Source organism: Macrobrachium nipponense, chromosome 6, assembly GCF_015104395.2.
Source record: "Macrobrachium nipponense isolate FS-2020 chromosome 6, ASM1510439v2, whole genome shotgun sequence".
In the NCBI taxonomy this organism is placed as follows: Eukaryota; Metazoa; Arthropoda; class Malacostraca; order Decapoda; family Palaemonidae; genus Macrobrachium; species Macrobrachium nipponense.
Genome location: NC_061108.1, coordinates 3,613,577 through 3,630,681, shown reverse-complemented (window position 1 = coordinate 3,630,681; position 17,105 = coordinate 3,613,577). Strand labels below are relative to the sequence as shown.

The window sequence follows — 17,105 nt, the reverse complement described above, 5'->3', positions numbered from 1 at the left end:
CTGTCAAGAAAAAAAGCAAAGACTGATGCTTTTAGAAGCTTGGAAAGGCTTTGAGGATGAATTTGGTGATAAAGAGAGTGAAAGCAAAGATAAACAGCTGATGCCAAGGAAGGTGACCCGCAGACGACAGGTCACAACAGAAGATGGGTCACAGAGCCGTTGGGAGGAATTTGTAGATTATATTTTCCCAGATGATGAAGCTGCCAAACCATCTCTCCTTCTTTTAGCTAAAGCTAAAGAATGGGCTAAGAAACAACAGGTGGAAAAAGATAATGATGAAACTCAAGATGTTAAAGGCGACAAAGAAGGTTATGAAGAAACTGCTCCACTCGACCCAAATATTGACCGTGATGACAGTGAGGTAGAAATTGGAACAACAAGCAGTGAATCCTCTAGTGAAAGTGAGGAGAAAGGGAAGGATGCAAGAAAAGAGAAAATACATAAAAGAAAGTCAAGTGGGAATCTTGGGAGAGGAGAAAGAATGCAAAGAGCACAAAGAAGAGAAAGTTTTGATACATCTAGCAGCAGTAGCAGTGACGAAAACAATGAAAAAGTTGCCAAAGAAAGGAAAAGCAGCCCGTAAGAAGAAAGGATAAAGGTAGGAAAAGTTATTCCTCCGATAGTGACAAAGAAAGGCAAGAGAGAAGATCTTCAGATAGCAGTGACAGCAGTGGCAGTGATGATGATGAAAGAAAAAAAAGAAAGAGGTCAAGTAGTGAGAGTGACAGTAGCAGTGACGATAGAGCAAGTAGTAACCACAAAAAACGGTCACGTAGTAGGGAAAGCAGTAGAAATCGTGATAAAGCTTCTAAAGGGAAAAGGTCATCTAGTGATAATGATAGTTGATAAAAGGGGCATGATGGAATTTGAAAAGTACAGATATATGGTGAACTTTTAATTTTACTGTGTGTTAACTAAATGTTTGTACGATATTGAATGGTAATTCTCTCTCTCTCTCTCTCTCTCTCTCTCATTATGTCAGTAATGATATACCTTCCATATTGCTCTTTCCACTGGCAACAAAGCCCATAAACAGAGAAACAGTTTGGTTTTGTGAAACACTTGACGCATATTTACTTTTGAATGCCATAATGAAATTGAGTGTATAGATGTGCAGCAAATATACTAGACATTGGAAGTATCATTGATGTTCTTGAGCAAATACAGCATGATAAGTATCCTGTCATAAAACTCAGCAGAATGTTCACCGTAAATCTATGAATCAACTTTACCAAGGACTGTTTGGTCATATTATTATTATTATTATTATTATTATTATTATTAAACTTTTGCCAAGGACTGTAGGTGTGTTTGTATTATTATTATAATTTATTTTTTTATCTCAGTCATCCTATTTGACTCTGTGCTTTTTATAGTGTGGGGTTCCAGGTTGCATCCTACCTCATTAGGAGTCCATCACTTTTCTCACTATGTACACTGTTTCTAATAGCATACTCTTCTGCATGAGTCCTGGAGCTACTTCAGCATCTAGTTTTTCCAGGTTCCTTTTCACGAATCTGGGAATCGTGCCTAGTGCTCTATGATTATGGGTACAGTTTCCATTAGCATAACCCATATCTTTCTTGTTTCTATTTTCAGGTCTTGATACTTATTAATTTTTTCTTCTGCTTTCTCATCTACTCTGGTGTCCCATAGTATTGCGACATCAATGAGCGACCCTTTCTTCTTGATTTTAGCAATCAGTGTCAAGTCTGGGGCCGGATACTCAAAACAAGCCTTACTCAAAGGTGCCTTTTGACAAAAGGCGCCTTTCCCAACGGCTCGCCCAAGGCGCCTTTCGACGAAGGCGAAATCGTATACACAAAGATTTACAAAGGCGCCTTGGACGTGCCTTTGCACGAAAAGGCTGCCTTTTTGTCAAAGGCGCCTTTGGATAGTCCAGCCAATCACATCGCCCGTATCATAGCGTGGCTGGAAAATGAGAACCAATCACGATACAGCAGCATATCAGCTGGTTGTTGATGGCAGAGCGATTAAAGAGCGGCACGATGGACCCTGTGGCTAAGAAAAGGAAGCAACATCCCTAATTTAGCATAAACTAATTGGCATACATACCTAGATTGAAGCGAGTTTTGGCTAGGCCTTGGCTTATGTTCTACTGTTAACGTCATGCTAATTATGATATATTCCTAGTAGGCTATATGTTAGGCTATGCAAAAGTATCCTATGATATTGCTTGGAAATGAATGTTTTAGCCTAAGCTGTGATGATATGCCTATGCCTGTGGGTATTATTGCATAAGTTGCCAATACCTATGCCTTGCCTAACCAGATCATTTTATTTTTATATTTACACAATTCTAAGAGATTTTTCATGTATGGCATTTCTGCCCCAAATGAATGTTAACCATTTAATCTTGGTAGGTTAGGTAGGTTATAAAGTTAGGGAGCTTTGAAGAATAGTAGTCCCACACGAACATGAGACCTGTTCAAAAGGATAAAACTGGGGTCCGTATTTTTAAAAGGGTCTTATCTACAAGACCAATTCTTAACCTAGGCTAACCTGAACCTAACATAACCATGCCCTAGTTGTGACTCAAGTAATTGTTATGTACTCTATCTATGGGTATCTGTCATCTTTTTTTTCCTTTGATGAGGTAGAGATGTGGGAAGTCATTGATCATAATTACTGTCAATAATTACACAATTACATTGATGTTTCTTTTCCAGAGTTATTGCAGTTGCTAATTTCTGTATTATAATCTTTTGAGGTGGTGTCCTCATGAAAGTTTAGCTCTAGAACCTTCAGAGGAAGTTTTGGTAAGATTGGGCCTACTGGAGCAAGAAGCAGTTGAGGTGTTGGCAGATGTTTCTGATATTTTTTCAGGATATATTGTCTAATCAAAAGGAATTAAATGAAAGTGTAAAAAAGAATTAAATGGAAATGTAAGGGTAATAGCTGACAGCATGGGGGTAACCATGACTGATATGCCTAAGAGACATTATGCATAATTTTTTTTTTAAGTTGTAGTACTTTTTAATATAGTCTATACGTAGTATCTTTTTTTTTTTTCATACCATGCCTTATATGTTCCTATACCAAGGGTGCCCATAATGTGATAAATGTCATATACCTCTTCATTATTGAGATTAGTTTTTTGTAAGTTTTTTTGTTTAAGAGTAATGTGATATACTACCTCATTGTCTTATGCTAATCACTCCATTATTTTAATGAGGTTTATTTTTTATTTTTCTCCATTTACTCTTATTATATCGTGCTTCTTGTGATCTCGTGTTATTGTGATAAGTTTAGTACAGCATTTGTTTATTTACAATGCTTATTCATGTTATTTCTCTATTTTGGCTATAAAGCATGTTTCCTTACTTATAATAGTATAAAATGATACCTCTGTGATCTCAGTTACCTCTACCTTATTGTAAGTTTTTATTTTTTATTTACTTTAGTGTGTTATTTCTTTCCTGGAGATAATGTACTATTGTGATACACTGCAATTGCTATATTATTAAGGGTCATTCAGTGATACAGTAACCTATTTATATCTAGGTAATATGAACATCAAATTCATTTATTTCATAACTTATTTGTATCTAGGTGGCATTTATTTCATAATGTGAGTCACTGTATGTAGTACTGTACTTATCTCTGACCACTTTAAGCTAAGTTTATTGTGCCTTATGAGTACCATGAGGAGTGATAAGGCAGGGAAATTGCATACATATTTTCACCTTTGCATATAGTACATAGTATAAAGATATATTTTCTGTATTGAAATTTATTTAACAAGACAACAAAATATATTGTTTTTCTAGCATTGATTATACATGAATATTTTATAAGATAATTACGGATCAACTTAAAGGTCAAAAACAATCAGATTATAATATAGGAATTTTAGATTGTATATATTGAAATCATTTTAAATAATACACATCCAATAACTTTAAATCTAACGTCTGCAGAGGAATATCACACTATTACAAAGCAATTAGAGTAACTTGCAAAATAAAACTATGTATAATGGCGTTCATTGACGTATACAAGAGGTAGGAGACATCCTCTTCTTACTTGTTGTCAATCCCAAAGTTGCCTTTCCCGCCTCAGAGGCTGCTCTAACCAGCCCTAGCGCAAAGGCTCTCACGGCGCCATATTTCCAAGATGGCGGGGCGCACTCGGTGTTTTGAGTATGAGCCTTTCGAGTAACGGCCGACTGGGAAGGCGGGCCCTTTGCCACCAAAAGGGAGCCTTTTTGGAAGTTTTGAGTATGCGGCCCCTGGTCTGTTGGCAAGTATCACCTTATCTGTTCTGATACCATAGTCCAGAGGATCTTTGCCTGATTGTTTTCTATCACTCCCGGAGGTTGGTGTTCATACCACTTATTATTATTATTATTATTATTATTATTATTATTATTATTATTATTATTATTATTATTATTATTATATATCTGTCTTATGGAGGCCTGGGGGTGACTATGAGAATGTAACTCCTCTGAAGACTCACAGTGGCTACCGAATATAGATTTTTCCTACTTCAAAACCTGTTTTATCATTATTATTTGGGTAAAGGCTTTTCCTCAGCAGATTTCATTAAACAGTTTTACTACAATGCGCATGTTCTTTATTACAAGAAGTTTTTTATGTTTCTTATAATTTGATTCTTCTCATTGGGAGTAAATGCAATAAATTCATTGGATCTTCCAAATTATTGTTAGCTTATGGTAATGTTGTTTGGTTGCATTACATTGTAACAGCATATGTGCATTTTTAGGGACCTTAACTGCATATTCCTTATACATTATAAAATTACACTGGAAAAGTAGATAGATCCTGTGTGCAATGTGAAACTTACAACCTCTGCATACTGAGCAATGGCAATGTAGTGGACTGGAGTGCTGTTTGTGTAATTTGAAAGTTACAGGCTCAAATTTAGACCACATATCCGAAATTGTTGTTGGTTTTACAATACAGTGAAGGCAAGTAGTTTTGCCATATTTGATATACTACTTGGTTATCGAGGAAATTAAAACTATCAAAATTAAGAATATGTACAGTACATGAAAACAGAAAAGGACTCATTTACAGTATAATTTGATGATGACCTATGCTGAAGTTGAAAAAAAGACAGTTTTTTTTTTTTCTAAATTGAGTGAGCAATCACTGTTTACACTGTGAATTGTGAATTGCAGAGATACTTAACATGTATGTAGGTCGATGATTGTGCATATCATTGTGATGAGAGAGTTTATTCTTTCTGTTCTAGTGTTCTGTAACTAACTGTAGACTCTTTTTTTTGTAATTCTGTGGAAGGATCTTTTCATTTAGTTTATTAAGCGGTAACTGTTTTATAAGAATATAATAGGAATTTACAATGGACACTGATTGTGCAAGGAAGCAATTAAAAAAAAAGTAGAATTATGTTTATAATTTTTTCTTCCCCCAAGAGTTTTTACATTAATGCTGCAATCTGTTACTGAGAAAATATTGGTGACAGTAAGATATTGGTAGTAATCTGAATAAGTCTTCATAACCTTCGGTCTTTTAATAAAATTTTGTAAGATGGTAAATGATAACTGAAATACCATACTACATTGCATACTTATTAACAACTATTTCATGAGATATGTATGTTTTTCAGGCAACACATATCTCAGATTTATTAGCCACTTTTTGTGGGAGTGGGCTAGGTTTTATAAAATATATATAGACATATATATATATATATATATATATATATATATATATATATATATATATATATACATAAGTCATATCACATTGCCATGATTCATATACATACATCGAGCTACAAATGTCCTTTAATATCTAATTCGTTCTACCTCGCAAGTAATATGTTTTCATATATGTTTAACCAAAGGGGAATATTTTTGTTGATAAGAGATTTGTCGGCTCCCAGGCACGAACCATCGAAACCAAACAAATCCAGGACGACAGTGAAGCTTAAACCCACAACGCCACCGCAAGAGGCTATAAGTTTATGCTGCTTCACACCTACAAATAACTGTCGCTCTCAGGTATTCGTTGTTTGGAGACTGCATCAACCCACCTCGACCTCGGTAACATTGTAGTGCTTTTGACAGCACGTAGCCATTGTATGAGTCATATCACATTACTGTGATTCATATACATACATCAAGCTACAAATGTCCTTTGATATCTAATTTGCTCTACATCGGAATTAATATATTTTCATATATGTTTAACCGAAGGGGATTTTTTTTTATGATAATAGATTTGTCGGCTCCCGGGCGCGAACAATCGAAACCAAACAAATCCAGGATGACAGTGAAGCTTAAACCCACACTGCCACTGCAAGAGGTTATAAGTTTATGCCGCCTCACACCTATAAATACCTGTCGCTCTCAGGTATTCTTTGATTGGAGACTGCATCAACCCACCTCGACTTTGGTAACGTTGTAGTGCTTTTGACAGAACGTAGCCATTACATAAGTCATATCCTGTTACCGTGATTCATATACATGTATCGAGCTACAAATGTCCTTTAATATCTATTTTGCTCTACCCTTCAGTTAAACATATATGAAAATATATTAATTCCGAGGTAGAGCGAATTAGATATTTAAGGACATTTGTAGCTCGATGTATGTATATGAATACCGGTAATGTAATATGACTTATATAATGGCTACGTGCTGTCAAAAGCACTAAAACGTTACTGAGGTCGAGGTGGGTTGATGCAGTCTCCAAACAATGAATACCTGAGAGCGACAGGTATTTGTAGGCGTGAGGCAGCATAAACTTACAGTGGTACCTCGAGATACGAGTTTAATTCGTTCCAGAACCGAGCTCGTAAGTCAATCGGCTCGTATCTCAAACGAATTTCTCCCATTTAAAATAACTGAATTCAATTTAATCCGTTCCGGACCTATGAAAAATCCCCAAACCATTGTAAATTATGAATAAAGATATGTTTTTAAATAACAAATAAACATGTATAATTAACAAATACATAACAAAATATGAAATAAAGAAATAAAAGAGTTATTTAGCATAATAGTCTTACTTTGGAGACAGACGAGTGCGGCTAACAAAGGTGAACGGCGAGGAGGAGGGAGGGGGAAGGGATATAGGCACTCTAGACATGTACGTAAACGACACTTTTTTAGAACTTAAAACTATTTTCGTAACTTTAAAACTAAAACTACACCTTTCCTTATTTCAAATGAAAGAAAAAACTTAAAACAATGCACTTAACTTTAAACTTAAACTAAGCCTAACCTTTACGTAAATTTAATTATCACTTGTTTTTGCCTTCTTGGCTGCACTTTCTGTACTTTCACTCGCAGCTCTTTTCAATAAAAATGCATCCAAAGAACTTTGCGTTTGCCTGCCTTTCAAAATGCTTCGAAAATGTGACAAACAAGTGTCATTAAAAAGCGCTGAAGCACGACCAGTTGCCATTTTTTCTGGGTTGTTTCTTTCAATGAATTTGACAGCTTTTCCCACATTGCCAGCATGTCTTTAATTTCACCTGTAGAAATCACTTCCTCCGGCTCTTCCTCCTCCTCACTCGTGTTAATCTCTTCCAGAACCTTCGTGTGTTGCATCATCTGCAGCTCCTTCAACTCCTCAGTTGAGAGTTCCTCCTCATGTTCTTCGACGAGTTCATTGACGTCACCCTCATCTACCTCCAGACCCATCGACTTTCCGAGAGATACAATCTCCTCCAACTCTTCTTGCTCGGTCTCGGGCTCAAACCCTTCGAAATCTCCTTTTCCTGCAAACAGCATCAGGCCATTAATTACTTTTTCCATGCAGAGTTCAACGTTCGTCTTTGTTTACCCTTGCCATGCCAAGTCAATGATACTTAGACAGATCACGATGTTGTAGTGATCTTTCCAAAACTCTCGAAGGGTTAGATTTGTGTTTTCCGTCACTTCAAAGCAGCGGTGGAACAAGTGCTTCGTGCACAGCTTTTTGAAGTTGGAAATGACCTGCTGATCCATCGGCTGTAGGATTGAAGTCGTATTGGGTGGGAGGTAGAGAACTTTGATAAACTGGAACTCCTCCAGAATATCATCTTCAAGACCAGGTGGGTGGGCTGGAGCATTATCAAGGATGAGCAATGCTTTCATCGTGAGTTTATTTTCTTGCAGATACGTCTTCACTGCAGGGCCAAAGACGAGATTTACCCAGTCAGTAAAAAACTGCCGCGTAACCCATGCCCTAGCATTGGCGCGCCACATAACGTGCAATTTTTCTTTCAGTATCTTGAAGGCTCGAGGATTTTCCGAATGATAAACTAGCAGTGGCTTCACTTTACAATCACCGCTAGCATTTGCACATAATGCAAGGGTCAAGCGGTACCTTCAATGGGTTTTGGATTGGCCTGGGCAATCAGTCTTCTCCTCTGCGTGTGATGTAAGTCCTCCGTGGCATTTTCTTCCAAAATAGGCCCGTTTCATCGCAGTTGAACACCTATTGCGGGATGTAGCCTTTCCTCGCAACAAGCGCAGTGAACTTTTGGATGTACGTATCAGCTGCTTTCACGTCTGCACTCGCAGCTTCACCATGCCTCACCACTGAATGGATGCCAGTTCTCTTCTTAAAATTATCAAACCAGCCATGGCTTGCCTTAAACGCTTCTTCTGATGCCTCTTTAGAAGTTGATGCTTCTTTCTTCACTAAGTCGGCATAAATACTCCGTGCCTTCTCGCATATTACCGTCTCCGTCACTGTATCTCCTGCCAACTCCTTCTCTTTCGCCCACACGAGCAGAGGCTTCTCCATTTCCTCGTGGATATTTGTCCTTAATTGGGAAAGAATTGTGGTTCCTTTTGCTGGTGTAGCACTCTTGATGGCATCCTTCTGCTTCAATATCGTACAAATTGTCGATTTACTACGGTCATAGATCTTTGCGAGTTCAATCACTCGTGCGCCACGCTCATGTTTTTCTATTATTTCTTGCTTTAGTTCTATCGACATCATCCTCTTCTTCCTGTCACCATTGTCCTTAGCACTCACTTTCTTCGGCCCAATGATAACACACAAAAAAGTTCAGTAATCACGCAAAAATCAAGCAAAAAAGAGTACAGCGCACAAGATACACTTTGATTCAAGCGGGTAACACGTGCGAGTGAGCGAGAGATGCTCTCGGATGATGCTCGACCCTGCGCGCCAACTAGCGGGACGCTCCGGAAACATGGCTCGTATCTCGGATTTGGGCTCGTATCTTGAACGAAAATATGGCCCGAGCTCCGGCTCGTATCTCAAAAAACCCGTATGTTAGGCTGCTCGTATCTCAAGGTACCACTGTATAGCCTCTTGCGGTGGCAGTGTGGGTTTAAGCTTTACTGAATTTGTTTTGTTTCAATGGTTCGTGCCCGGATGTTGACAAATCTCTTATCGACAAAAAAATTCCCCTTCAGTTAAACATATATGAAAATATATGAATTGCAAGGTAGAGTGAATTAGATATTAAAGTACATTTGTAGCTCAATGTATGTAAATGAATCGCGGTAATGTGATATGACTCATATAATGGCTACGTGCTGTCAAAAGCACTATAACGTTACTGAGGTCGAGGTGGGTTGATGCAGTCTCCAAACAACGAATACCTAAGTGACAGGTATTTGTAGGTGTGAGGCGGCATAAACTTATAGCCTCTTGCGGTGGCAGTGTGGGTTTAAGCTTCACTTTCATCCTGGATTTGTTTGGTTTTGATGGTTCGCGCCCGGTTGTTGACAAATCTCTTATCGACAAAAAAATTCCCCTTCAATTAAACATATATGAAAATATATTAATTGCAAGGTAGAGTGAATTAGATATTAAAGCACATTTGTAGCTCAATGTATGTATATGAATCACGGTAATGTGATATGACTTATATAATGGCTACATGCTGTCAAAAGCACTACAACGTTACCGAGGTCGAGGTGGGTTGATGCAGTCTCCAAACAACGAATACCTGAGAGCGACAGGTATTTGTAGGTGAGGCAGCATACTTATAGCCTCTTGCGGTGGCGTTGTGGGTTTAAGCTTCACTGTCGTCCTGGATTTGTTTGGTTTCGATGGTTCATGCCCAGGAGCCGACAAATCTTTTATCAACAAAAAAATTCCCCTTCAGTTAAACATATGTGAAAATAAATTATATGCGAGGTAGAGTGAATTAGATATTAAAGGACATTTGTAACTCGATTGTATATATATATATTATATATATAATATATATAATATATATATATATATATATGAATCCCCAGGTTATGTTGCTCTGGACTTATGGCGCCGTTAACCCCAATTTTTCAGTGCCTTAAGTGGATTTCTGGTGCTATTACCCAGACATACAACTCTGTAAGTGCTATTTATTCCTATTATAATTATGATGGTTTCGGTTATGGCGATTTTTGGCTTAAGAGGTGCTGCACTGCACCCCTGCCATAAACATATATACGTATACATACTATACACACACACACACACATATATATATATATATATATATATATATGTTCTGACATCTTGACATTCTATGTTTTCTATATTCTTCTTTTATACCTCTACTCCTTTTATTTCAGGGCTGAATGACCTCATAGGTCACAATGCTTGGCCTTTTATAATAACTTACTTAGCATTGGTTACTAAATTTTCTATTACTATATAGTATGTGCTAGTTAACTAACAATTTTGTTACCTTCATTAGTTTGTAAACTTCCTATTAATTCAATATTCCTGAGTCTACTACTTCTCAGTGCATCTGTTTATTGTTTACCTTTCATTGTTATATGTTTTGTAGTATTCTGTTACTCCTGTCACCCTACCTGTTATGTAGTAGAGTAATTTACTATACGTACTACCTTACTTTCTAAATTTTCCATTTAGCTATCATTCTAGATGGTATACATACCTACTTTCTTTGTTTGACTTAAACTAATTGCTTGCTCTTACTTGAAATACAAATAAATATATAGTATATATATACATATATGAAATGTGTATGTAATATATGGTTGCAGTGGCAGATGTAAGCGATGGGCACACTTGGATATGAATATTAAATTAGAACATTGTTTTCTTTCAATAAATTTTTATTAGTAGCAAAAATTTGCATAGTTAAGAACATTTCATCAACAACAACTGTACAACTACAACGACAAAAGCAAAATAAATACTATTATATATATATATATATATATATATATATATATATATATATATATATATACATATATATCGAGCTACAATGTCCTTTAATATCTAATTCGCTCTACCTCGGAATTAATATATTTTCATATATGCTTAACCGAAGGAGAATTATTTCTCGATAATAGACTTGCCTGGATCGGGGCGCGATCCCAGGATCCTTTCAAATCCAGGTAAAAGCTTCAACTGACGTTCCTTGGATTTGAAAGGATCCTGGGATCGCGCCCCGATCCAGGCAAGTCTATTATCGAGAAAAAATTCCCCTTCGGTTAAGCATATATGATATATTAATTCCAGAGGGTAGAAGCGAATTAGATATTAAAGGACATTGTAGCTCGATATATGTATATGAATCACGGAAAAGTGATATGACTTTAATATATATATATATATATATATATATATATATATATATATATATATATATATATATATATATTATATATGATATATATATATATATATATATATATATATATATATATATATAGATATATATATATATATATATATATAGAGGTGTGTCCATACATATATATTGATATATACATATATATGTACTGCATATGTGTGTTTCATATATATGTGATAATCCTAAGTGACCCCCCAGTGAAAGATTTCCAGATCTGCCATTGTATACTCGTACGTATTTGCATTTATAATTTTTATTGTTTTACAGATTATTTTCTAATTGTATATATTACAAGCTTTTATGTTTCAAATCTACATTTTCGCAGCTCACAGTTGTGTTCCTTTGCAATATCCCCAGGTTTTGGAGCAGTGTCTTGAGAGGAGACATTGAAGAATGGATATCCATGTTTCATGAATGAATGCAGTTGCTTTGGCGTGAGTTACGCAATTGTTATTAAGTTTTCAGTTTTAATCCTTTTTAATTCTGTGCCCTTTTATCTATTTAACAGAATTACTTTGTCACTGTTTAGAGTTTTTTGTCTATTTTTTTTAGAATGATATGCAGTGGACCCCCCCACTTATTTGCAGTCCCGGATTTGTGGCTTCACCTATTTGCGAATTTTTCTTTGGAAGATATATCCCCATTATCTACATATAATTCGCCTATATGAGGAATTTTTCATAGAAAAATATTCTTTAATTACTGTATTTTCATATAGATTTCGTAACTAAACGCATTTTGTGATAAAACTATTAAAATACTCGGGTACAAGCATTTTCAAAGGGGTTTTTTGATGTTTGAAGTATCAAAATAGGCAGTGTTGCGGATTATAACTATTCGCAGAGTTGACGGTATGATTCCAAGACCGTTAACATTAATTTTTTCAACAATCCATATCCTGTAGAGAAGCTATATTGCCCATTAAGGATACAATGATTGAAAGCAAAACTTATCGTCACACTTTTGGTGATAATATGAACTCATAGCTAGAATTTTGTTATAATTTAATCACTATGTAACCAAAGAGCTGAGTTGAAAGAACTAAATTTTGTTTTCATATACATATATAGTTCTTTGTAATCATACAATGCACTATAGTTTTCCTTACCAATATGAATTAAAAAGGGAACTAGCCAACTTGACTGCTTCTGACAAGAGAGAGAGAGAGAGAGAGAGAGAGAGAGAGAGAGAGAGCCACCAGCCCGAGATGCAGAGGTCTGGAAAAACTAATCCTTATTATTATTATAGTGTGTGTGTGTAAAATGCTAGGAGGCAGAAAAAATGAAACAAATTTTTTATTATTTTTTATTATTTTGTTCACTCCATTTTTAATGACATTTTTCACTTTTCCTGGAAGTTGGTCTTATGTTCTGCAGTAATACATAGTTCGTTTCCTGAGGGCATTTCTTGCTTTGTGGTTCAATGAAAGATTTCACAATTCCTTTCATAGGATACCTTTAGTTCTGTGGTCAGGGGAAGGTTAAATGTAGTAGTGTATATATATTTAAAGGCTAATCACTGGTTCTTTTATGAAAAATCTCCCTTGGATGGTCATAGTGTGGATGACATTTGCCATCGGTGAAGGTTTTTAAGGTTGGTGAGTGGGTTGATGAAGTCAACATATCTGTTTTGGAAAGAGGTTGCTTAAAGACTAAAGCCCCTTCCACACGAAGGGCAAATGCATGGCGAACAGACACTGTTACCAATTTTGCGAGTCTATGGCGATCATGAGTTTGGTCCAAATCATAGGTTCGCCTGCCTGTGACTACTGCCTGCGTTGGATTGTTTGACCTGGTAACACTGTTTAAAGGCGAGAGAATTACGGGCAAATCAGAGTGCCCGTCGTGTCTTTGGCCATCGTGTGGAAGGGGCTTTAGACCATTGTCTGCCACAGAGGTGTCTCTCAGGATCTCCAGGAGCATTTTATGGTGGTTAATGCCATAGTACGCGTGCATGTTATAAGCAGTTGAAGGTGTGCACCCTGACATACATATGCATCCTTAGGGTGGGCATTTGCCAGCTTCCAGAAATCATTCCCAAAGACAGTATCTTTGATGTCAGCAATGACCTGACTGACTCTTCAATTTCTCTGCAAAATTTACAGTAAAGTAGTCACTGAGGATATTCTTCTTTAAGATGGATGAATTTCAAACTGGTTTCATCATCTTAGCATACTGTATAATGATGCTTTACTTTTGCCGAAGTTATTTTCTTAGTTTTTTATATGACTTTTGACTGTGGTCAAAAGAGATGGCAAAAATGAAGAAGTATTCTGGCTTCCTGCCCTTTTAGACATTAAAGGAAATGAAAAAGCTGATTAAGCAGCCAAAGGTGCAACTACCCTGACAAGATATTAATAGATATAGTGATTATATGATGTCTGTAAATCCCATTGTAACAACAGAAAATAGAGATTATGAAGTATTGAATGTGATAGTAAGAAATCAAACAGCTCAAGCTCAGTGTCGGAATAGGGAATTCATCATATCAGGAGGAGTAACACATGCGTAGTTTTGACTGGTCTGAGAATTGGTCGCGTTCGTCTGACCAGTGGATATTTGATGAATAGCCCACATTGTCCGATCATTTTATGTAAAGAATGTTGAGTAACACTATCAATTAAACATTTTTCGTGTGACTATACGAAATATACTTGATAATACAAGGTGAGACTGGAAATTATTCAGTAAAAGATATCTTGTCACTATCATTTTCAGTTTATCCAATTAGGAATTTTTTTTAAAGAGCTGTTATTTAATACGTTTTACCCTGCTTGTTTAAATGATGAAGACAAATCCTTTGGACCAGCCCTGTGAGAGCTAATTAAATTGGCTCAGTTGTCTGGTTAAACTACTTAACAACAATAACAACAACAACAATAATGATAGTAATAATAATAATAATAATAATAATAGGAAAGAGCTCTCCTGACGTAGGCGCTGATGGTGGTGTCCTTATAGCGTTCAGGGCATTCACTCTCGCCGTTCAGACACATTCCCAGGTTCGTGGGCTTCGTGTAAACCCTTGTAGCGAACGCACCCTCCTTCTGTTCAACCAGGACGTCCAGGAAGGGAAGACGGCCATCACGGCTATATTCGATGGTAAATCGTAAACGGCTGTGGGTATGGAAGGCTTGACGTATTTCCTCGATCTCCTCCCTCGTACCTGCTTGGATGAAGTCGTCTGCGGAGTTTCTGCAAGCCTTAAGATCCGCGCCCCCTGGAGGCAGTATTGCGTCGATGGATGTAGAGTCGCTGTTTACTAACGTTCCAGTAGATGAAACCATCGAAATGATCCTTGAACGTGTCTACAGAGACCCATCCACCGACCCGCTGAATATCCCCGAGCACGCCCTTCGCTCTCTGCTGGAAATATGCACCAAGAAGGCTCCCTTCATTAACCACCATGGCCATATGTACTTACAAATCGATGGTGTAGCGATGGGATCCCCCCTCGGAGTCCTGTTTGCGAACTTTTATATGGGCATAGTGGAGGAGCGTGTCTTTAGGAGCATGAGGAAGCCATCTATATACGTAAGATATATAGATGACACTTTCATCCAAGCAGGTACGAGGGAGGAGATCGAGGAAATACGTCAAGCCTTCCATACCCACAGCCGTTTACGATTTACCATCGAATATAGCCGTGATTGGCGTCTTCTTCCTGGACGTCCTGGTTGAACAGAAGGAGGGTGCGTTCGCTACAAGGGTTTACACGAAGCCCACGAACCTGGGAATGTGTCTGAACGGCGAGAGTGAATGCCCTGAACGCTATAAGGACACCACCATCAGCGCCTACGTCAGGAGAATAATAATAATAATAATAATAATAATAATAATAATAATAAGAGAAGAACTGGAAAGGGAAATGTCACACGACAACGAATTACACGAAGACGAACTGAGAGACGATGCCACAGAAGACGACAGGGAGGATGAGGTATCAAACAACGACACACGAAGAAACACCGACGAAGTAACAGAGAGGACGGAATGGGTAGAAAAGATTAGACAATGGATGGAGCCAGATACAGAGAGAACAAAGATCCCCTCCATGAAAGCCTACAACACCAAGAAATTAAGGGAGAAAACAAGTGAGGTCAATGAAATACTGGGCATAATACAGACCACCAGTATCACAGAAACAAATAACTTGACATATGCAGGAGCAAGATTAGTAGCAGAACTGATGGGAATTCGAACACCAACACCACCAGCACAACCAACCCAACAGAAACCAAAACAGCAACCTCCTTGGAAAAGGCGCCTGGAAAAGCAAATCATGGTGATGAGATCTGACTTGAGTAAACTGAAAGAGATGGCAGAAAAAAGGCTAAGAAGCAAGAAACAAGGGAGGAACTCAACGAGAAATACAAAGTACAAGAGAGGGGATTAAACAACACAATAGAAGATGTAAAACACAGAGGCTTAAGGCAAAGCACATAAGATCCAACGGTACATGAACAGGAATAAGGGATACCAACAGAACAAACTATTCGGAACCAACCAGAAAAGACTATACAGCCAACTAAGAGGGGAAGACAACCACCCAGAAATTCCTGAAGCCGAACCAAGTAAGAGACTGTGGGAAAACATATGGAGCAATCCGGTATCACACAAACAAACTGCAACATGGCTCCAGGAAGTCAAGGAAGAAGAAACAGGGAGAATAAAACAAAGATTCACAGAGATCACGACAGACACAGTCAGACACCAACTAAAGAAAATGCCAAACTGGAAAGCCCCAGGTCCCGATGAAGCCCATGGATACTGGCTCAAAAACTTCAAGGGCCCTACACCCACGAATAGCAGAACAACTCCAGATTGTATCTCAAATCACCAAGCACCCAAATGGATGACCACAGGGAAGAACATCCTTAGTACAAAAAGACAAGAGTATAGCCCAGTAACTACAGGCCTATCACCTGCCTACCAATAATGTGGAAGTTACTAACAGGTATCATCAGTGAAAGGCTATACAACTACCTAGGGAGACAAAAAACACCATCCTCACCAACAGAAAGGCTGCAGAAGGAAGTGTAGGGGCACAAAAGACCAGCTCCTGATAGACAAAATGGTTATAAAGAACAGTAGGAGAAGGAAAACCAACCTAAGCATGGCATGGATAGACTATAAGGAAAGCCTTCGACATGATACCACACACATGGCAATAGAATGCCTGAAAATATATGGGGCCGAGGAAAATACCATCAGCTTCCTCAAAAATACAATGCGCAACTGGAATACAATACTTACAAGCTCTGGAATAAGACTAGCAGAGGTTAATATCAGGAGAGGGATCTTCCAGGGCGACTCACTGTCCCCACTACTCTTCGTAGTAGCCATGATTCCCATGACAAAAGTACTACAGAAGATGGATGCCGGGTACCAACTCAAGTAAAGAGGCAACAGAATCAACCATCTGATGTTCATGGACGACATCAAGCTGTATGGTAAGAGCATCAAGGAAATAGATACCCTAATCCAGACTGTAAGGATTGTATCTGGGGACATCAGGATGGAGTTTGGAAT

The 17,105-nt window shown here is 37.6% G+C and overlaps 1 protein-coding gene across 1 annotated transcript; it reads left to right on the top strand.

Annotated features, from left to right (window-relative positions):
* Positions 1 to 25: 25 nt before the first annotated feature.
* On the top strand, positions 26 to 846 carry LOC135216264 (uncharacterized G-patch domain protein DDB_G0278987-like). The gene is made up of 2 exons (XM_064251429.1): positions 26 to 579; positions 624 to 846. The coding sequence occupies exons 1-2, from the start codon at positions 26 to 28 to the stop codon at positions 844 to 846; spliced, it is 777 nt and encodes a 258-aa protein (XP_064107499.1).
* Positions 847 to 17,105: the final 16,259 nt, after the last annotated feature.